The following is a 22,402-nucleotide window of genomic DNA, read 5'->3' as shown; positions in this document are numbered from 1 at the left end:
GGGTGGGTTTGGGGGTCACTGGGGTTACTGGAGCACTGGGGGGTCACTGGGGTTACTGAGAGGGCACTGGGAGGTCACTGGGGTGTTACTGGGGGGTCACGGGGGTCACTGGGATGTTACTGGGAGCACTGGGGGGTCACTGGGATGTTACTGAGACCACTGGGGTGTTACTGTGGTTGTTACTGGGGGGTCACTGGGGTTACTGGAGGGCACTGGGGGGGCCATTGGGGTTATTGGGAGCACTGGGGGGGTCACTGGGGTGTTACTGGGAGCACTGGGGGGGTCACTGGAGTTGTTACTGGGGGGTCACTGGGGTTACTGGAGCACTGGGGGGGTCACTGGCGTGTTACTGGGAGCACTGGAGGGGTCATTGGGGTTGTTACTGGGAGGTCACTGGGGTTACTGGGAGCACTGGGCGGGTCACTGGGGTGTTACTGGGAGCACTGGGGGGGTCACTGGGGTGTTACTGGGGGGTCACTGGGGTTACTGAGAGGGCAGTGGGAGCACTGGGGGGTCACTGGGGTTACTGGGAGCACTGGGAGGTCACTGGGGTGTTACTGGGGGGTCACGGGGGTCACTGGGATGTTACTGGGACCACTGGGGTGTTACTGTGTTTGTTACTGGGGGGTCACTGGGGTTACTGGGAGGGCACTGGGGGGGCCATTGGGGTTATTGGGAGCACTGGGGGGGTCACTGGGGTGTTACTGGGAGCACTGGGGGGTCACTGGGGTCACTGGTGTTACTGGGGTGTCACTGGGGTTACTGGGGGGGTTCACTGGCGTGTTACTGGGAGCACTGGGGGGTCCCTGGGGTGTTACTGGGGGGTCACTGGGGTTACTGGAAGGGCACTGAGGGGTCATTGGGGTTACTGGGAGCACTGGGGGGGTCACTGGAGTGTTACTGGGGGGTCACTGGGTTACGGGGAGGGCACTGGGGGGGTCATTGGGGTTATTGGGAGCACTGGGGTGTTACTGGGGGGTCACTGGGGTGTTACTGGGAGCACTGGGGGGGTCACTGGAGTGTTACTGGGGGGTCACTGGGGTTACTGGGGTGTTACTGGGAGCACTGGGGGGTCACTGGGGTGTTATTGGGAGCACTGGGGTGTCACTGGGACCACTGGGGTGTTACTGTGGTTGTTACTGGGGGGTCACTGGGGTCACTGGGGTGTTACTGGGAGCACTGGGGGTCACTGGTCCGATTGCCCCCCCCAGCGCTGCCCCCGGCCCCGCCCCGCCCCCGCCCGGACAAATTTCCCGACAGCCTGGACACGCCCGAGGGTGAGTGACAGGGGCGGGGCCTCCCAAGGAGGCGGGGCCTCCCAAAGGGGCGGAGCCTCCCAGGGGGCGGGGCCACATCCAGCCCTGACTGCAGATGGGAGGGGGCGGGGCTTTGTCCCCAGGGGCGTGGCCAATGGGGGGTGGAGCTTTGGGCCAATTTGTGGGTGAGGGGGGCGTGGTCTTGTATGGGGGGCGTGGCCAACATCAGTGGGCAGGGCTTTATCCGGTCTGCCATAAATAGGGTGGGGGCGTGGCCTAATCAAGGGGGTATGGCCAATAAGGGGGCGGAGCTTCCCCTCCCTTGCCATAATGATTGAATGGGAGTGGGGGTGGGGTGGTCCTGAGGGGGCGTGGCCTATTCAAGGGGCGTGTTCTATCCAAGTGGGCGTGGCCAATGAGGAGGCGGAGCTTCTCCCTTGCCATAATGACTGAAGGGGGTACCAGGGGGACGTGGCCTCGCTTGTGGGCGGAGCTTTCCTTCCCTTGCCATAATGATTGACCGGGGGGGGGGGGTCCTAGGGGGCGTGGCCTCAGGGGGGTGTGGCCTATTCAAGGGGGCGTGGCCATTAAGGGGCGGAGCTTCTCCCCTTGCCATAGTAATTGGGGGTGGGTGTGTTCTGTGGTGGGCGTGGCCTATTCAAGGGGGCGCGTGGCCAATAAGGGGGCGGAGCTTTCCTTCCCATGCCATAATGATTGAATGGGGGGATGTGGGGTGGTCCTGAGGGGGCGTGGCCTATTCAAGGGGCGTGTTTCTATCCAAGGGGGCGTGGCCACTAAGGGGGCGGAGCTTCCCCTCTCTTGCCATAATGATTGACGGAGGGGGTGGGGGAGTGTCACAGGGGGGCGTGGCACTAAGGGGGCGGAGCTTTCCTTCCCTTGCCATAATGGTTGAATAGGGGGGGGTGTGGGTGGTCCTGAGGGGGTGTGGCCTATTCAAGGGGGCGTGGCCAATAAGGGGGCGGGGAGCTTTCCTTCCCATGCCATTATGATTGAATGGGGGGGGGGTGTGAGTGGTCCTGAGGGGGCGTGGCCTATTCGAGTGGCGTGTTCTAATCAAGGAGGCGTGGCCACTAAGGGGGCGGAGCTTCCCCTCCCTTGCCATAATGATTGGCAGGGGGGGTCCCAGGGGGGCGTGGCCTCCCCCATAATGATTGAAGGGGGGATCCTAGGGGTGCGTGGCCTATTCAAGTGGGCGTGGCCATTAAGGGGGCGGAGCTTCCCCTCTCTTGCCATAACGATTGACGGGGGGGGGGGGGGGGGTGTCACAGGGGGGGCGTGGCCAATAAGGAGGCGGAGCTTTCCTTCCCTTGCCATAATGATTGAAGGAGGGGGAGTCCTGAGGGGGCGTGGCCTATCCGAGGGGCGTAGTCTATCAAGTGGGCGTGGCCACTAAGGGGGCGGAGCTTTCCTTCCCCTTACCATAATGATTGAAGGAGGGTGTTCTCATGGGGCGTGGCCTATTCAAGGGGGTGTGGCCACTAAAGAGGGCGGAGCTTCCTCTCCCTTGCCATAATACTTTAGGGGGGGTGTGTGTGGTCCTGAGGGGGCGTGGCCTATTCCAGGGGCGTGGCCTATTGGGTGCGTGGCCAATAAGGGGGCGGAGCTTCTCTCCCCTTGCCATAATGATTGAATGGGGGGGGGATGGGGCTGTCCTGAGGGGGCGTGGCCTATTCAAAGGGGCGTGTTCTTTCCAAGGGGGCGTGGTCTATTCATGTGGGCGTGGCCAATAAAGGGGGCGGGGCTTCCCCTCCCTTGCCATAATGATTAAATAGGGGAGGGGGGGTGGGGGGGGTGGTCCTGAGGGGGCGTGGCCTATTCAAGGGGCGTGTCCTAACCAAGGGGGCGTGGCCTCCCCCATGGCGGAGCTTCCCCTCTTACTAATATGCCTTAATAGGCAGTTCATTGGTGGTTGTGCCCCTCCGGTGGGCGTGTCCTTTTGGAGGGGGCGTGTCCCTGATATGGCCCCGCCCCCTCCAGGCGCGGCGTGGGCGGGGCCAGCGCTGTCCAATGAGGCGCTGCTGTTCCACGAGAAGTGCGGGGCGCTGATCAAGCTGAGCAACGGGCACAAGACGGCGGAGAGGAGGCGCCCGCTGGACGAGTTCACAACGGCGTCGTGCTCACCAACCGGCCCCTGCGCGACGGGGAGATGTTCGAGGTGGGGGGGCTATGGGGGGGACCTATGGGGGGTCCTATGGGGCGGTTATGGGGGGGTTATGGGGGTCCTAAGGGGGGGTTATGGGGGCTATGGGGGTCCTATGGGGGGGCTTTGGGGGGGTTATGGGGGGTGTTATGGGGTCCTAGGGGGGGTTATGGGGGGTTGGGGGGGGTTAGGGGGGGTGTTATGGGGTTCCTAGGGGGGGTTTATGGGGGGAATTGGGGGGGTTACGGGAGGAATTGGGGAGGTTATGGGGGTCCTATAGGGGTCCTGGGGGGGGTTATGGGGGGTGTTATGGGGGCTCTAGTGGTTATTATGGGGGTCCTATGGGGGGGTTATGGCGGTCCTATGGGGGGTATGGGGCTCCTGGGGGGGGGGTTATGGGGGTTCTATGGGAGGCTATGGGGGTCCTGGGAGGGGTTATGGGGGTCTTATGGGGGTTATGGGGGTCCTATGGGGGGAACTGGGGGGGTTATGGGGTCCTGGGGGGGTTATGGGGGTCCTAGGGGGGGTTATGGGGGGTTATGGGGGTCCTATGAGGGGTTATGGGGGTCCTATGGGGGGTTCTGGGGGTTCTATGGGGGGTTATGGGGGTGCTATGGGGGGAATTGGGGAGGGTTATGGGGGTCCTATGGGGGGCTTCTGGGGGATGATATGTGGGCTCTAGTGGTTGTTATGGGGGTCCTATGGGGGTTATGGGGATCCTAGGGGTGGTTATGGGGGTCCTATGGGGGTTATGGGGATCCTAGGGGTGGTTATGGGGGTCCTATGGGAGGTTATGGGGGTCCTGGGGGGTTCTGGGGGTCTCAACAACGGCGTCGTGCTCACCAACCGGCCCCTGCGCGACGGGGAGATGTTCGAGGTGGGGGGGCTATGGGGGGGACCTATGGGGGGTCCTATGGGGGGGGTTATGGGGGTCCTGGGAGGGGGTTATGAGGGGTTGTGGGGGGTCCTAGGGGGGGGTTATGGGGGGTTATGGGGGCAATTGGGGGGGGTTGTGGGGGTGCTGGGGGGGGTTATGGGGGTCCTATGGGGGGTCCTGGGGGGGTCCTAGGGGTGGTTATGGGGGTCCTATGGGGGGCTATGGGGGGAATTTGGGGGGTTATGGGGGGTTCTATGGGGGGGGCTATGGGGGTCCTGGGGAGGGTTATGGGGGGAATTGGGGGGATTATAGGGGGGAGGGTGGGCATCCTAGGGGAGGTTATGGGGGTCCTATGGGGGGGTTATGGAAGTGTTATGGGGGCTCTAGTCGTTATTATGGGGGTGTTATGGGGTCCTGGGGACTCTAGTGGTCGTTATGGGGATCCTAGGGGGGTTTATGGGGGTGTTATGGGGTTTCTATGGGAGGTTATGGGGGTCCTGGGGGGTCTTATGGGGGGCTCTAGTGGTTATTATGGGGGTTCTATGGGGGGTTATGAGGCTCCTGGGGGTCACTATGGGGGTCTTGTGGGGGTTATGGGGGTCATTATGGGGGTCCTAGGGGGGTTATGGGGGTCCTATGGGGGTCCTATGGGTGGTTATGGGGGAGGTTCTGGGGGTCCTATGGGGGGATTATGGGGGTCCTAGGGGAGGTTATGGGGGTGCTATGGGGGGTTATGGGGGTCCTATGGGAGTTATGGGGTCCCCATGGGGTACTTATGGAGATCATGGTGGTAATTATGGGGGTCTGGGGGTCACTATGGGGGTCCTATGGGGCTACTTATGGGAATCATGGTGAGATTTATGGGGGTCCTGGGGGGGTTATGCGGGTCCTGTGTTAATTTGGGGGTTCAGGGGGATTAATTTGGGGGTTCATTGGGGGGTCCCTGATTCATTGGGGGGTTCCTGGGTTAATTTGGGGGTTCAGGGGGGTTAATTTGGAGGTTCAGGGGTTCCCCGGTTCATGGGGGGGTCCTGGTTTAATTTGGGGGTTCCTGGTTTAATTTGGGGGTTGGGGGGGATCCTACTTTAATGTGGGGGTTCAGGGGGGTTAATTTGGGGGTTCAGGGGGGGTCTCTGACCCCCTTGTCCCCCCCAGATCCGCATCGACAAGCTGGTGGACAAATGGTCGGGGTCTATTGAAATTGGGGTGACCGCCCATAACCCCAATAGCCTGGAGGTACCCGGCCACCATGACCAACCTGCGCTCCGGTCAGAGCCCCCCCCAAAATATGGGGGGACCCCCCCCCCAAATTATAGGGGACCCCCCCAAACTCGGGGTCCCCCCCAAAACCCCTTGGGAGTCCCCATATACCCTTAAGAAAGGGGGTTGGGGGGGCTTCCCGGACGCCTGGGTCCCCTCCCAGAACCCCCCCCATAACCCCTGGGACCCCCTTCCCCCCCAAATTATGGGGACCCCCCCAAACTTGGGGTCCCCCCCAAAACTCTTTGGGAGTCCCCATATACCCTTAAGAAAAGGGGGTTGGGGGGGGGAGCTTCCCGGACGCCTGGGTCCTCCCCGGACGCCTGGGTCCCTCCCGGACGCCTGGGTCCCTTCCGAGTGGGGGTGGGGACCCCCCAAAATAACCCTTGGACTCCCTAAATCCCTTTTAAAAAGCGACTTGTGGGGGTTTCCCAGAACTTCTGGGTCCGTCCCCGGATGCCTGGGTCCCCTCCCGGATGCCTGGGTCCCCCCCCCGGACGCCTGGGTCCCTTCCAAGTGAGGGTGGGGACCCCCCAAAATAACCCTTGGGCTCCCTAAATCCCTTTTAAAAAGCGACTTGTGGGGGGTTCCCAGAACTCCTGGGTCCCCCCCCGGACGCCTGGGTCCCTCCCGGACGCCTGGGTCCCTTCTGAGTGGGGGTGGGGACCCTCCAAAATACCCCTTGGGCTCCCTAAATCCTCTTTAAAAAGCGACTTGTGGGGGGTTCCCCGGACGCCTGGGTCCCCCCCCGGATGCCTGGGTCCCCTTCCAAATGGGGGTGGGGCCCTCCCCGGACGCCTGGGTCCCCTGTTTATCATCCCCGCCCCCCTCCCCAGGTACCATCATGATGAGCGGCTGTGGGATTCTGACCAATGGGAAGGGGACAAGACGTGAATATTGCGAGTTCAGCCTCGATGAGCTCCAGGTGACCCCCCCGAACCCCAAAAATCATGGGGACCCCCCCCAAAATCATGGGGACCCCCCCCCAGACTCCCCAAAATCCAAAGGAACCCCCCCCCAGAAACCCCCAAATCCAAAGGACACCCCAAAACCCCTTGGGACCCCCAGAATCCAGGGACCCCCCCCCAAAATTGAGGGGACCCCCCCAAATTCCTCTGGGACCCCCCAAAATCCAGGGGAACCCCCAAAATCCAGGGGACCCCCCAAGACCCCCCCCCTAAAATTCAGGGGGACCCCTAAAAGCCCCCCAAAGCCCACCAAAATTGAGGGGGATCCCCCCACGACCCCCCCAAAATCTAGGGGGCCCCCCCCCAAACCATCCCAGGACCCCCCCCAAAATCATGGGGATCCCCCCAAATCCCTTGGGACCCCCAAAATCCAGGGGATCCCCCCCAAAACCATCCCAGGACAACCCAAAATTGAGGGGACCCCCCCCAAATCCCCCCAGGACCCCCCCAAATCCCCTTGGGACCCCCAAAATTCAGGGAACCCCCCTATATTGTCCCAGGACCCCCCCCCAAATTGAAGGGATCCCCCCCAAATCCCCATGGGACCCCCAAAATCGAGGGGACCCCTCAAACCATCCCAGGACCCCCCCAGAATCAAGGGGGCACCCCCCAAAACCAATATGCTTAGAGAAGGAGGTTGGGTGGGGGGGGCTCCCCGGACGCCTGGGTCCCTTCCCAGGATCACCCCCAGACCCCTGTTCTCTCCCCTAGGCCCCCCCCTCAAATTATGGGGACCCCCCCAAAGTTGGGGGTCCCCCCCCCAAAAACCCTTGGGACTCCCCAAAGAGCCTTAAAAAGGGGGTTAGTGGGGGGGTCCCCGGACGCCTGGGTCCCCACACAGGGTTTGGGGGGGCCCATTGTCACCCCGTGTCCCCCCAAACAGGAGGGGGATCACATTGGGCTGACCCGGAAAGCCAACAATGCGCTGCACTTCTACATCAACGGCGTGGACCAGGGTGGGGACATTGGGGACATTGGGGGCAGTGGGGGCAGTGGGGGCATTGGGGGCATTGGGGGACATTGGGGGCAGTGGGGGCAATGGGGGCGTTGGGGGGCATTGGGGGCATTGGGGGCAATGGGGACAATGGGGGCAGTGGGGGCAATGGGGGCATTGGGGTAATTGGGGTCAATGGGGGCAATGGGGACGTTGGGATCAATGGGGGCAATGGGGACATTGGGGACGTTGGGGGCAATGGGGACATTGGGGGTCAATGGGGACATTGGGGTCAATGGGGCAATGGGGACATTGGGGGCAATGGGGACAATGGGAACGTTGGGGGCATTGGGGACAATGGGGACGTTGGGGGTCAATGGGGACAATGGGGGCATTGGGGACATTGGGGGTATTGGGGACATCAGAGGCGTTGGGGCCATTGGGGGACGTTGGGGGCAATGGGGACATTGGGGATGTTGGGGTCAGTGGGGACACTGGGGTCAATGGGGGCAATGGGGACATTGGGGGCAATGGGGACATTGGGGAGATTGGGGGCATTGGGGACACTGGGGACATTGGGGTCAGTGGGGACATTGGCGGCAATGGGGACGTTGGGGTCAATGGGGACAATGGGGGCATTTGGGGACATTGGGGGCAATGGGCACATTGGGGACAATGGGGACAATGGGGACGTTGGGGGCATTGGGGGCATTTGGGATATTGGGGACATTGGGGGCATTTGGGGCAATGGGGGCAGTGGGGTCAATGGGGACATTGGGGTCAATGGGGACGTTGGGGTTATTGGAGTCAATGGGGACATTGGGGACGTTGGGGGCAATGGGGGACATTGGGGGTCAATGGGGGCATTTGGGGACATTGGGGACATTGGGGACGTTGGGGGCATTGGGGGCATTTGGGATATTGGGGACACTGGGGTCATTGGGGGCATTTGGGGCAATGGGGGCATTGGGGACATTGGGGACAATGGGGACATTGGGGGCATTTTGGGGACATTGGGGGCAATGGGGACATTGGGGGCACATGAGGATCTGGGGGGACATGGGGACAAGGGGACATGGGGACATGGGGGACATGGGGGCAGGGGGACATGGGGACATATGGGGACATGAGGACATGGGGACACGGGGATATAGGGACAGGGGGGACAAGGGGACATGGGGACAAGGGGATATGGGGACATGGGGACACGGGCACATTGTGAATCCCTGCAGTGTCCCCAACTTTGCACCCCATGCCCTTGAGAGACCCCAGGGTGGCTTTTAGTGCCATCTGTCCCCATTGTCACCCCACGCCCCCGGGGTGTCCCCGGTGACACTCGTGTCCCCGTGTCCCCAGGGGTGGCCACCAACGCTGACCCCTCAGGTGGTGTACGGGGTGGTGGACCTGTACGGGATGGCCGTGAAGGTGACAATCGTCCACAGCCACAACCCCAGCGACCGGCTGCGGCGTCACACAACGCCATCCTGCGCGCCATGTCCCCCGAGGGACCCAGGCGTGCCCCATCGGCCGCCCGCCCCCCGCCGGGCCCCCCGCCCTCCCCAGGCTGGTGTTCCATCCCAACTGCGGGCAGAAGGCGGCCGTGGTCAACGAGGGACGCACGGCGCTGCGGCCACAGTGAGGGACATTGGGGACATTGGGGTCAATGGGGGTAATGGGGGCATTGGGGGCAATGGGGACTTTGGGGACATTGGGGGCAGTGGGGGCGTTGGGGACATTGGGGGCAATGGGGGCAGTGGGGGCAATGGGGGCATTTGGAACAATGGGGGCATTGGGGTCTAATGGGGACATTGGGGACATTGGGGACATTGGGGGCAATGGGGATAATTGGGGGCATTGGGGACATTGAGGGCAATGGGGACATTGGAGGCATTGAGGGCAATGGGGGCAATGGAGGCGTTGGGGACAATGGGGGTAATGGGGATATTGGGGGCATTGGGGGCATTGGGGACATTGAGGGCAATGGGGACATTGGGGACATTGGGGGCAATGGGGACATTGGGGGCAATGGAGACATTGGGGACATTGGGGGCAAAGGGGGAGTTGGGGGCAATGGGGATGTTGGGGACAATGGGGACATTGGGGACAATGGGGGCAATGGGGGCAATGGGGACATTGGGGGCAACGGGGACGTTGGGGGCAATGGGGGCAGTGGGGGCATTGGGGACATTGGGGGCAACGGGGACGTTGGGGGCAATGGGGGCAGTGGGGGCATTGGGGACATTGGGGGCAATGGGGGCAATGGGGACATTGGGGACATTGGGGGCAATGGGGACATTGGGGACATTGGGGGCATTGGGGGCAATGGGGGCAATGGGGACGTTGGGGGCATTGGGGACATTGGGGGCATTGGGGACAATGAGGGCGTTGGGGACGTTGGGGGCAATGAGGGCAATGGGGGCATTGGGGGCAATGGGGACACTGGGGGCATTGGGGGCAATGGGGACGTTGGGGGCAATGGGGACATTGGGGACAATGGGGGCATTGGGGGCAATGGGGACATTGGGGACAATGGGGGCATTGGGGGCAATGGGGACATTGGGGGCATTGGGAACATTGGGGGCAATGGGGACATTGGGGGCATTGTGGACAATGGGGACATTGGGGGCGTTGGGGGCAATGGGGACATTGGGGGCAATGGGGGCATTGGGGACATTGGGGACATCATGGGGTTGTGGGGGGCAGGGGGACATGGGGGGATATGGGGACATGGGGACAGGGGGCATGGGGATATGGGGACATGGGGACATGGGGATATGGGGCATGGGGACAGGCGGACAGGGGGACATGGGGACACTGGGATATGGGGACATGAGGAGATGGGGACACTGGGATATGGGGATTTTGTGTCCTTGTGTCCCCATCCCTTTTGTCCCCATTGACCTGATGTCCCCATTGACCTCATGTCCCCATTGATGTTGTGTCCTTGTGTCCCCATCCTTGGTGTCCCCATTGACCTGATGTCCCCATTGACCTGATGTCCCCATCCCTGATGTCCCCATTGACTTTGAGTCCTTGTGTCCCCATCGTTGGTGTCCCCATTGACCTGATGTCCCCATTGACCTGATGTCCCCATCCTTGGTGTCCCCATTGACCTGGTGTCCCCATTGACCTGATGTCCCCATCCTTGGTGTCCCCATTGACCTGATGTCCCCATCCCTGATGTCCCCATTGACCTGATGTCCCCATAGACCTTAAGTCCCCATCCCTGATGTCCCCATTGACTTTGTGTCCTTGTGTCCCCATTGACCTGATGTCCCCATTGACCTGATGTCCCCATCCTTGGTGTCCCCATCCTTGGTGTCCCCATTGACCTGATGTCCCCATTGACCTGATGTCCCCATCCTTAGTGTCCCCATTGCCCTGATGTCCCCATTGCCCTGGTGTCCCCATCCTTGGTGTCCCCATCCTTGGTGTCCCCATTACCCTGGTGTCCCCATTGCCCTGGTGTCCCCATTGACCTGATGTCCCCATCCTTGGTGTCCCCATTGACCTGATGTCCCCATTGACCTGATGTCCCCATCCCTGATGTCCCCATTGACTTTGAGTCCTTGTGTCCCCATCCCTGATGTCCCCATTGACCTGCTGTCCCCATTGATATTGTGTCCTTCGTGTCCCCAACCCTGATGTCCCCATTGACTTTATGTCCTTGTATCCTCATTGACTTTGTGTCCTTGTGTCCCCATTGACCTCATGTCCCCATTGACCTCATGTCCCCGTTGACTTTGTGTCCTTGTGTCCCCATCCTTGGTGTCCCCATTGACCTCATGTCCCCATTGACCTGATGTCCCCATCCCTGATGTCCCCATTGACTTTGAGTCCTTGTGTCCCCATCCTTGGTGTCCCCATTGACCTCCTGTCCCCATTGACCTGATGTCCCCATCCCTGATGTCCCCATTGACTTTGTGTCCTTGTGTCCCCATTGACTTTGTGTCCTTGTGTCTCCATCCTTGGTGTCCCCATTGACCTGATGTCCCCATTGACCTGATGTCCCCATTGACGTTGTGTCCTTGTGACCCCATCCCTGATGTCCCCATTGACCTGATGTCCCTATTGATGTTGTGTCCTTGGTGTCCCTGTTGCCCTAATGTCCCCATCCTTGATGTCCCCATTCATGTTGTGTCCTTGTGTCCCCATTGACCTGATGTCTCTAACCCTGATGTCCCCATTTACCTTATGTCCCCGTCCCTGATGTCCCCATTGACTTTGTGTCCTTGTGTCCCCATTGACCTAATGTCCCCATTGACCTGATGTCCCCATCCTTGGTGTCCCCATTGCCCTGATGTCCCCATTGCCCTGGTGTCCCCATTGACCTGATGTCCCCATCCTTGGTGTCCCCATTGACCTGGTGTCCCCATTGACCTGATGTCCCCATCCTTGGTGTCCCCATTGACCTGCTATCCCCATTGACTTTGTGTCCTTGTGTCCCCATTGACCTGATGTCCCCATTGACCTGATGTCTCTAACCCTGATGTCCCCATTGACCTCATGTCCCCATTGCTGTTGTGTCCTTGGTGTCCCCATCCTTGGTGTCCCCATTGACCTCCTGTCCCCATTGACCTGATGTCCCCATCCCTGATGTCCCCATTGACTTTGAGTCCTTGTGTCCCCATCCTTGGTGTCCCCATTGACCTGATGTCCCCATTGACGTTGTGTCCTTGTGTCTCCATCTCTGATGTCCCCATCCCTGATGTCCCCATCCCTGATGTCCCCATTGACCTGCTGTCCCCATTGATATTGTGTCCTTCGTGTCCCCAACCCTGATGTCCCCATTGACTTTATGTCCTTGTGTCCTCATTGACTTTGTGTCCTTGTGTCCCCATTGACCTCATGTCCCCATTGACCTCATGTCCCCGTTGACTTTGTGTCCTTGTGTCCCCATCCTTGGTGTCCCCATTGACCTCATGTCCCCATTGACCTGATGTCCCCATCCCTGATGTCCCCATTGACTTTGTGTCCTTGTGTCCCCATTGACTTTGTGTCCTTGTGTCTCCATCCTTGGTGTCCCCATTGACCTGATGTCCCCATTGACGTTGTGTCCTTGTGTCCCCATTGACGTTGTGTCCTTGTGACCCCATCCCTGATGTCCCCATTGACCTGATGTCCCTATTGATGTTGTGTCCTTGGTGTCCCTGTTGCCCTAATGTCCCCATCCTTGATGTCCCCATTCATGTTGTGTCCTTGTGTCCCCATTGACCTGATGTCTCTAACCCTGATGTCCCCATTTACCTTATGTCCCCGTCCCTGATGTCCCCATTGACTTTGTGTCCTTGTGTCCCCATTGACCTGATGTCCCCATTGACCTGATGTCCCCATCCTTGGTGTCCCCATTGACCTGATGTCCCCATTGACCTGGTGTCCCCATTGACCTGGTGTCCCCATCCTTGGTGTCCCCATTGACCTGGTGTCCCCATTGACCTGGTGTCCCCATCTTTGGTGTCCCCATTGACCTGGTGTCCCCATTGACCTGATGTCCCCATCCTTGGTGTCCCCATTGACCTGGTGTCCCCATTGACCTGATGTCCCCATCCTTGGTGTCCCCATTGACCTGGTGTCCCCATTGACTTTGTGTCCTTGTGTCTCCATCCTTGGTGTCCCCATTGACCTGATGTCCCCATTGACCTGATGTCCCCATTGACGTTGTGTCCTTGTGTCCCCATTGACTTTGTGTCCTTGTGACCCCATCCCTGATGTCCCCATTGACCTGATGTCCCTATTGATGTTGTGTCCTTGGTGTCCCTGTTGCCCTAATGTCCCCATCCTTGATGTCCCCATTGACTTTGTGTCCTTGTGTCCCCATTGACCTGATGTCCCCATTGACCTGATGTCTCTAACCCTGATGTCCCCATTGACCTCATGTCCCCATTGCTGTTGTGTCCTTGGTGTCCCCATCCTTGGTGTCCCCATTGACCTCCTGTCCCCATTGACCTGATGTCCCCATCCCTGATGTCCCCATTGACTTTGAGTCCTTGTGTCCCCATCCTTGGTGTCCCCATTGACCTGATGTCCCCATTGACGTTGTGTCCTTGTGTCTCCATCCCTGATGTCCCCATCCCTGATGTCCCCATTGACCTGCTGTCCCCATTGATATTGTGTCCTTCGTGTCCCCAACCCTGATGTCCCCATTGACTTTATGTCCTTGTGTCCTCATTGACTTTGTGTCCTTGTGTCCCCATTGACCTCATGTCCCCATTGACCTCATGTCCCCGTTGACTTTGTGTCCTTGTGTCCCCATCCTTGGTGTCCCCATTGACCTGATGTCCCCATTGACCTGATGTCCCCATCCCTGATGTCCCCATTGACTTTGTGTCCTTGTGTCCCCATCCTTGGTGTCCCCATTGACCTCCTGTCCCCATTGACCTGATGTCCCCATCCCTGATGTCCCCATTGACTTTGAGTCCTTGTGTCCCCATCCTTGGTGTCCCCATTGACCTGATGTCCCCATTGACGTTGTGTCCTTGTGTCTCCATCTCTGATGTCCCCATCCCTGATGTCCCCATTGACCTGCTGTCCCCATTGATATTGTGTCCTTCGTGTCCCCAACCCTGATGTCCCCATTGACTTTATGTCCTTGTGTCCTCATTGACTTTGTGTCCTTGTGTCCCCATTGACCTCATGTCCCCATTGACCTCATGTCCCCGTTGACTTTGTGTCCTTGTGTCCCCATCCTTGGTGTCCCCATTGACCTCATGTCCCCATTGACCTGATGTCCCCATCCCTGATGTCCCCATTGACTTTGTGTCCTTGTGTCCCCATTGACTTTGTGTCCTTGTGTCTCCATCCTTGATGTCCCCATTGACCTGATGTCCCCATTGACCTGATGTCCCCATTGACTTTGTGTCCTTGTGTCCCCATTGACTTTGTGTCCTTGTGTCTCCATCCTTGATGTCCCCATTGACCTGATGTCCCGATTGACCTGATGTCCCCATTGACTTTGTGTCCTTGTGTCCCCATTGACGTTGTGTCCTTGTGACCCCATCCCTGATGTCCCCATTGACCTGATGTCCCTATTGATGTTGTGTCCTTGGTGTCCCTGTTGCCCTAATGTCCCCATCCTTGATGTCCCCATTCATGTTGTGTCCTTGTGTCCCCATTGACCTGATGTCTCTAACCCTGATGTCCCCATTTACCTTATGTCCCCGTCCCTGATGTCCCCATTGACTTTGTGTCCTTGTGTCCCCATTGACCTGATGTCCCCATTGACCTGATGTCCCCATCCTTGGTGTCCCCATTGACCTGATGTCCCCATTGACCTGGTGTCCCCATTGACCTGGTGTCCCCATCCTTGGTGTCCCCATTGACCTGGTGTCCCCATTGACCTGGTGTCCCCATCCTTGGTGTCCCCATTGACCTGGTGTCCCCATTGACCTGATGTCCCCATCCTTGGTGTCCCCATTGACCTGGTGTCCCCATTGACCTGATGTCCCCATCCTTGGTGTCCCCATTGACCTGGTGTCCCCATTGACCTGATGTCCCCATCCTTGGTGTCCCCATTGACCTGGTGTCCCCATTGACTTTGTGTCCTTGTGTCTCCATCCTTGGTGTCCCCATTGACCTGATGTCCCCATTGACCTGATGTCCCCATTGACGTTGTGTCCTTGTGTCCCCATTGACTTTGTGTCCTTGTGACCCCATCCCTGATGTCCCCATTGACCTGATGTCCCTATTGATGTTGTGTCCTTGGTGTCCCTGTTGCCCTAATGTCCCCATCCTTGATGTCCCCATTGACTTTGTGTCCTTGTGTCCCCATTGACCTGATGTCCCCATTGACCTGATGTCTCTAACCCTGATGTCCCCATTGACCTCATGTCCCCATTGCTGTTGTGTCCTTGGTGTCCCCATCCTTGGTGTCCCCATTGACCTCCTGTCCCCATTGATCTGATGTCCCCATCCCTGATGTCCCCATTGACTTTGAGTCCTTGTGTCCCCATCCTTGGTGTCCCCATTGACCTGATGTCCCCATTGACGTTGTGTCCTTGTGTCTCCATCCCTGATGTCCCCATCCCTGATGTCCCCATTGACCTGCTGTCCCCATTGATATTGTGTCCTTCGTGTCCCCAACCCTAATGTCCCCATTGACTTTATGTCCTTGTGTCCTCATTGACTTTGTGTCCTTGTGTCCCCATTGACCTCATGTCCCCATTGACCTCATGTCCCCATTGACTTTGAGTCCTTGTGTCCCCATCCTTGGTGTCCCCATTGACCTCCTGTCCCCATTGACCTGATGTCCCCATCCCTGATGTCCCCATTGACTTTGTGTCCTTGTGTCCCCATTGACTTTGTGTCCTTGTGTCTCCATCCTTGGTGTCCCCATTGACCTGATGTCCCCATTGACCTGATGTTCCCATTGACGTTGTGTCCTTGTGTCCCCATTGACGTTGTGTCCTTGTGACCCCATCCCTGATGTCCCCATTGACCTGATGTCCCTATTGATGTTGTGTCCTTGGTGTCCCTGTTGCCCTAATGTCCCCATCCTTGATGTCCCCATTCATGTTGTGTCCTTGTGTCCCCATTGACCTGATGTCTCTAACCCTGATGTCCCAATTTACCTTATGTCCCCGTCCCTGATGTCCCCATTGACTTTGTGTCCTTGTGTCCCCATAGACCTGATGTCCCCATTGACCTGATGTCCCCATCCTTGGTGTCCCCATTGCCCTGGTGTCCCCATTGCCCTGGTGTCCCCATTGACCTGATGTCCCCATCCTTGGTGTCCCCATTGACCTGCTGTCCCCATTGACTTTGTGTCCTTGTGTCCCCATTGACCTGATGTCCCCATTGACCTGATGTCTCTAACCCTGATGTCCCCATTGACCTCATGTCCCCATTGCTGTTGTGTCCTTGGTGTCCCCATCCTTGGTGTCCCCATTGACCTCCTGTCCCCATTGACCTGATGTCCCCATCCCTGATGTCCCCATTGACTTTGAGTCCTTGTGTCCCCATCCTTGGTGTCCCCATTGACCTGATGTCCCCATTGACGTTGTGTCCTTGTGTCTCCATCCCTGATGTCCCCATCCCTGATGTCCCCATTGACCTGCTGTCCCCATTGATATTGTGTCCTTCGTGTCCCCAACCCTGATGTCCCCATTGACTTTATGTCCTTGTGTCCTCATTGACTTTGTGTCCTTGTGTCCCCATTGACCTCATGTCCCCATTGACCTCATGTCCCCGTTGACTTTGTGTCCTTGTGTCCCCATCCTTGGTGTCCCCATTGACCTCATGTCCCCATTGACCTGATGTCCCCATCCCTGATGTCCCCATTGACTTTGTGTCCTTGTGTCCCCATTGACTTTGTGTCCTTGTGTCTCCATCCTTGATGTCCCCATTGACCTGATGTCCCCATTGACCTGATGTCCCCATTGACTTTGTGTCCTTGTGTCCCCATTGACGTTGTGTCCTTGTGACCCCATCCCTGATGTCCCCATTGACCTGATGTCCCTATTGATGTTGTGTCCTTGGTGTCCCTGTTGCCCTAATGTCCCCATCCTTGATGTCCCCATTCATGTTGTGTCCTTGTGTCCCCATTGACCTGATGTCTCTAACCCTGATGTCCCCATTTACCTTATGTCCCCGTCCCTGATGTCCCCATTGACTTTGTGTCCTTGTGTCCCCATTGACCTGATGTCCCCATTGACCTGATGTCCCCATCCTTGGTGTCCCCATTGACCTGATGTCCCCATTGACCTGGTGTCCCCATTGACCTGGTGTCCCCATCCTTGGTGTCCCCATTGACCTGGTGTCCCCATTGACCTGGTGTCCCCATCCTTGGTGTCCCCATTGACCTGGTGTCCCCATTGACCTGGTGTCCCCATCCTTGGTGTCCCCATTGACCTGGTGTCCCCATTGACCTGATGTCCCCATCCTTGGTGTCCCCATTGACCTGGTGTCCCCATTGACCTGATGTCCCCATCCTTGGTGTCCCCATTGACCTGGTGTCCCCATTGACTTTGTGTCCTTGTGTCTCCATCCTTGGTGTCCCCATTGACCTGATGTCCCCATTGACCTGATGTCCCCATTGACGTTGTGTCCTTGTGTCCCCATTGACTTTGTGTCCTTGTGACCCCATCCCTGATGTCCCCATTGACCTGATGTCCCTATTGATGTTGTGTCCTTGGTGTCCCTGTTGCCCTAATGTCCCCATCCTTGATGTCCCCATTGACTTTGTGTCCTTGTGTCCCCATTGACCTGATGTCCCCATTGACCTGATGTCTCTAACCCTGATGTCCCCATTGACCTCATGTCCCCATTGCTGTTGTGTCCTTGGTGTCCCCATCCTTGGTGTCCCCATTGACCTCCTGTCCCCATTGATCTGATGTCCCCATCCCTGATGTCCCCATTGACTTTGAGTCCTTGTGTCCCCATCCTTGGTGTCCCCATTGACCTGATGTCCCCATTGACGTTGTGTCCTTGTGTCTCCATCCCTGATGTCCCCATCCCTGATGTCCCCATTGACCTGCTGTCCCCATTGATATTGTGTCCTTCGTGTCCCCAACCCTGATGTCCCCATTGACTTTATGTCCTTGTGTCCTCATTGACTTTGTGTCCTTGTGTCCCCATTGACCTCATGTCCCCATTGACCTCATGTCCCCATTGACTTTGAGTCCTTGTGTCCCCATCCTTGGTGTCCCCATTGACCTCCTGTCCCCATTGACCTGATGTCCCCATCCCTGATGTCCCCATTGACTTTGTGTCCTTGTGTCCCCATTGACTTTGTGTCCTTGTGTCTCCATCCTTGGTGTCCCCATTGACCTGATGTCCCCATTGACCTGATGTCCCCATTGACGTTGTGTCCTTGTGTCCCCATTGACTTTGTGTCCTTGTGACCCCATCCCTGATGTCCCCATTGACCTGATGTCCCTATTGATGTTGTGTCCTTGGTGTCCCTGTTGCCCTAATGTCCCCATCCTTGATGTCCCCATTGACTTTGTGTCCTTGTGTCCCCATTGACCTGATGTCCCCATTGACCTGATGTCTCTAACCCTGATGTCCCCATTGACCTCATGTCCCCATTGCTGTTGTGTCCTTGGTGTCCCCATCCTTGGTGTCCCCATTGACCTCCTGTCCCCATTGACCTGATGTCCCCATCCCTGATGTCCCCATTGACTTTGAGTCCTTGTGTCCCCATCCTTGGTGTCCCCATTGACCTGATGTCCCCATTGACGTTGTGTCCTTGTGTCTCCATCCCTGATGTCCCCATCCCTGATGTCCCCATTGATCTGCTGTCCCCATTGATATTGTGTCCTTCGTGTCCCCAACCCTGATGTCCCCATTGACTTTATGTCCCTGTGTCCTCATTGACTTTGTGTCCTTGTGTCCCCATTGACCTCATGTCCCCATTGACCTCATGTCCCCGTTGACTTTGTGTCCTTGTGTCCCCATCCTTGGTGTCCCCATTGACCTCATGTCCCCATTGACCTGATGTCCCCATCCCTGATGTCCCCATTGACTTTGTGTCCTTGTGTCCCCATTGACTTTGTGTCCTTGTGACCCCATCCCTGATGTCCCCATTGACCTGATGTCCCTATTGATGTTGTGTCCTTGGTGTCCCTGTTGCCCTAATGTCCCCATCCTTGATGTCCCCATTGACTTTGTGTCCTTGTGTCCCCATTGACCTGATGTCCCCATTGACCTGATGTCTCTAACCCTGATGTCCCCATTGACCTCATGTCCCCATTGCTGTTGTGTCCTTGGTGTCCCCATCCTTGGTGTCCCCATTGACCTCCTGTCCCCATTGACCTGATGTCCCCATCCCTGATGTCCCCATTGACTTTGAGTCCTTGTGTCCCCATCCTTGGTGTCCCCATTGACCTGATGTCCCCATTGACCTGCTGTCCCCATTGATATTGTGTCCTTCGTGTCCCCAACCCTAATGTCCCCATTGACTTTATGTCCTTGTGTCCTCATTGACTTTGTGTCCTTGTGTCCCCATTGACCTCATGTCCCCATTGACCTCATGTCCCTATTGACTTTGAGTCCTTGTGTCCCCATCCTTGGTGTCCCCATTGACCTGATGTCCCCATTGACCTGCTGTCCCCGTGTCCCCAGCGCCACGGACGACTTCAACCACGGGGTGGCGCTGAGCGCGCGGGCGCTGCGGGACAACGAGCTCTTCACCGTGCGCATCGACCGCATGGTGGACAAGTGGGCGGGGTCCATCGAGATCGGCGTCACCACCCACAGCCCCGCCCACCTGCAGCTGCCCTCCACCATGACCAACCTGCGCTCAGGTGGGTCCCCGACGGCGCCGTCGTGTCCCCATGGGGTCCTCGACATCTCCATGGTGTCCCCATGGGGTCCCCGACATCTCCATGGGGTTCCTCAACATCTCCATGGGGTTCTTCAACGTCCACATGATGTCCCCATGGTGTTCCCAGCATCTCCATGGGGTTCCTCAACATCTCCATGGGGTTCCTCAATGTCCCCATGGTGTCCCAAACATCTCCATGGGGTTCCTCAGCATCACCATGATGTCACCATGGGGTCCCCGACATCTCCATGGGGTTCCTCAGCATCTCCATGGGGTTCCTCAACATCCCCATGATGTCCCCATGGTGTCCCCAACATCTCTATGAGGTTCCTCTACATCCCCATGGGGTCCCCAACGTCTCCAATGATTTCCCCATGGTGTCCCCATGGTGTCCCCAACATCTCCATGGGAGTCCCCAACATCTCCATGATGTCCCCATGGTGTCCCCAACATCACCATGGGGTTCCTCAGCATCTCCATGGGGTTCCTCAACATCCCCATGATGTCCCCATGGTGTCCCCATGGTGTCCCCAACATCTCCATGGTGTTCCTCAGCATCTCCATGATGTCCCCATGAGGTTCCCCAACATCTCCATGGGGTTCTTCAACGTCCCCATGGTGTCCCCATGGTGTCCCCAACATCTCCATGGGGTTCCTCAACATCCCCATGATGTCCCCATGGGGTCTCCGACATATCCATGATGTCCCCATGGGGTCCCCAACGTCTCCATGGGGTTCCTCAACATCCCCATGATGTCCCCATGGGGTCCCCGACATCTCCATGATGTCCCCGTGGGGTTCCCCAACATCTCCATGGAGTTCCTCAACATCCCCATGATGTCCCTATGAGGTCCCCAACATCTCCATGGGGTTCCTCAACATCTCCATGATGTCCCCATGGTGTCCTCAGTGTCACCATGATGTCCCCATGGGGTCCCCAACATCTGCCCAACGTCCCCATGGTGTCCCCAACATATCCATGGGGTTCTTCAACATCTCCATGATGTCCCCATGGGGTCCCCAACATCTCCCCAATGTCCCCATGGGGTCATCAACGTCTCTATGACACTCCCATGGTGTGCCCATGTTGTCCCCATGGTGTCCGTGTGTCCTCATGTTGTCCCCATGTTGTCCCCATGATGTCCCCATGGTGTCCCCATGTTGTCCCCATGTTGTCCCCATGATGTCCGTGTGTCCCCATGTTGTCCCCATGTTGTCCTCATGTTGTCCCCATGGTGTCCCCATGTTGTCCCCATGATGTCCCCATGATGTCCGTGTGTCCCCATGTTGTCCTCATGTTGTCCCCATGATGTCCCCATGGTGTCCCCATGTTGTCCCCATGTTGTCCCCATGATGTCCGTGTGTCCCCATGTTGTCCCCATGTTGTCCCCATGGTGTCCCCATGGCGTCCCCATGATGTCCGTGTGTCCCCTGTTGTCCCCATGATGTCCCCATGTTGTCCCCATGGTGTGTCCATGATGTCCGTGTGTCCCTATGTTGTCCCCATGTTGTCCCCATGTCGTCCCCATGGTGTCCCCATCGTGTCCCCATGATGTCCCCATGGTGTCCGTGTGTCCCTATGTTGTCCCCATGTTGTCCCCATCGTGTCCCCATGATGTCCCCATGGTGTCCCCATGATGTCCCCATGGTGTCCGTGTGTCCCCATGTTGTCCCCATGTTGTCCCCATGTTGTCCCCATGATGTCCCTGTGTCCCCATGGTGTCCCCATGGTGTCCCCATGTTGTCCCCATGGTGTCCCCATGATGTCCCCATGATGTCCCCATGATGTCCGTGTGTCCCCATGTTGTCCCCATGGTGTCCCCATGGTGTCCCCATGTTGTCCCCATGATGTCCCCATGTTGTCCCCATGTTGTCCCCATGTTGTCCCCATGATGTCCCCATGATGTCCGTATGTCCCCATGTTGTCCTCATGTTGTCCCCATGTTGTCCCCATGATGTCCCCATGGCGTCCCCATGTTGTCCCCATGTTGTCCCCATGATGTCCCCATGATGTCCGTGTGTCCCCATGTTGTCCCCATGTTGTCCCCATGGTGTCCCCATGGTGTCCCCATGTTGTCCCCATGGTGTCCATGTGTCCCCATGTTGTCCCCATGATGTCCCCATGATGTCCCCATGATGTCCGTGTGTCCCCATGTTGTCCTCATGTTGTCCCCATGATGTCCCCATGGTGTCCCCATGTTGTCCCCATGTTGTCTCCATGATGTCCGTGTGTCCCCATGTTGTCCCCATGTTGTCCCCATGGTGTCCCCATGGTGTCCCCATGCTGTCCCCATGGTGTCCGTGTGTCCCCATGTTGTCCCCATGTCGTCCCCATGTCGTCCCCATGTTTTCCCCATGTTGTCCCCATGATGTCCGTGTGTCCCTATGTTGTCCCCATGTCGTCCCCATGTTGTCCCCATGGTGTCCCCATGGTGTCCGTGTGTCCCCATGTTGCCCCCATGTCGTCCTCATGTCGTCCCCATGGTGTCCCCATCGTGTCCCCATGATGTCCCCATGGTGTCCCCATGATGTCCCCATGTTGTCCCCATGTTGTCCCCATGTTGTCCCCATGATGTCCCCATGTTATCCCCATGGTGTCCGTGTGTCCCCATGTTGTCCCCATGGTGTCCCCATGTTGTCCCCATGGTGTCCCCATGGTGTCCCCATCGTGTCCCCATGTTGTC

At 57.9% G+C, this 22,402-nt stretch overlaps 1 protein-coding gene across 1 annotated transcript in view; it reads left to right on the top strand.

Moving 5' to 3' along the window:
• Nucleotides 1–1,211: 1,211 nt before the first annotated feature.
• The window catches only part of NEURL4 (neuralized E3 ubiquitin protein ligase 4), a gene marked incomplete at both ends in the record, with an annotated part of 67,237 nt that continues 46,046 nt past the window's right edge, over nt 1,212–22,402 (top strand). Inside the window, 12 exon segments of the mRNA XM_080364490.1 lie at nt 1,212–1,277; nt 3,255–3,377; nt 3,380–3,432; nt 5,450–5,530; nt 5,532–5,562; nt 6,391–6,479; nt 7,406–7,478; nt 8,813–8,823; nt 8,825–8,926; nt 8,929–9,015; nt 9,018–9,091; nt 19,517–19,698. Coding sequence (XP_080220616.1) covers nt 1,212–1,277; nt 3,255–3,377; nt 3,380–3,432; nt 5,450–5,530; nt 5,532–5,562; nt 6,391–6,479; nt 7,406–7,478; nt 8,813–8,823; nt 8,825–8,926; nt 8,929–9,015; nt 9,018–9,091; nt 19,517–19,698 — 972 coding nt within the window.

Source organism: Nesoenas mayeri (assembly GCF_963082525.1).
Source record: "Nesoenas mayeri genome assembly, contig: SCAFFOLD_143, whole genome shotgun sequence".
In the NCBI taxonomy this organism is placed as follows: domain Eukaryota; kingdom Metazoa; phylum Chordata; class Aves; order Columbiformes; family Columbidae; genus Nesoenas; species Nesoenas mayeri.
This window is presented reverse-complemented; position numbering and strand designations above follow the sequence as displayed.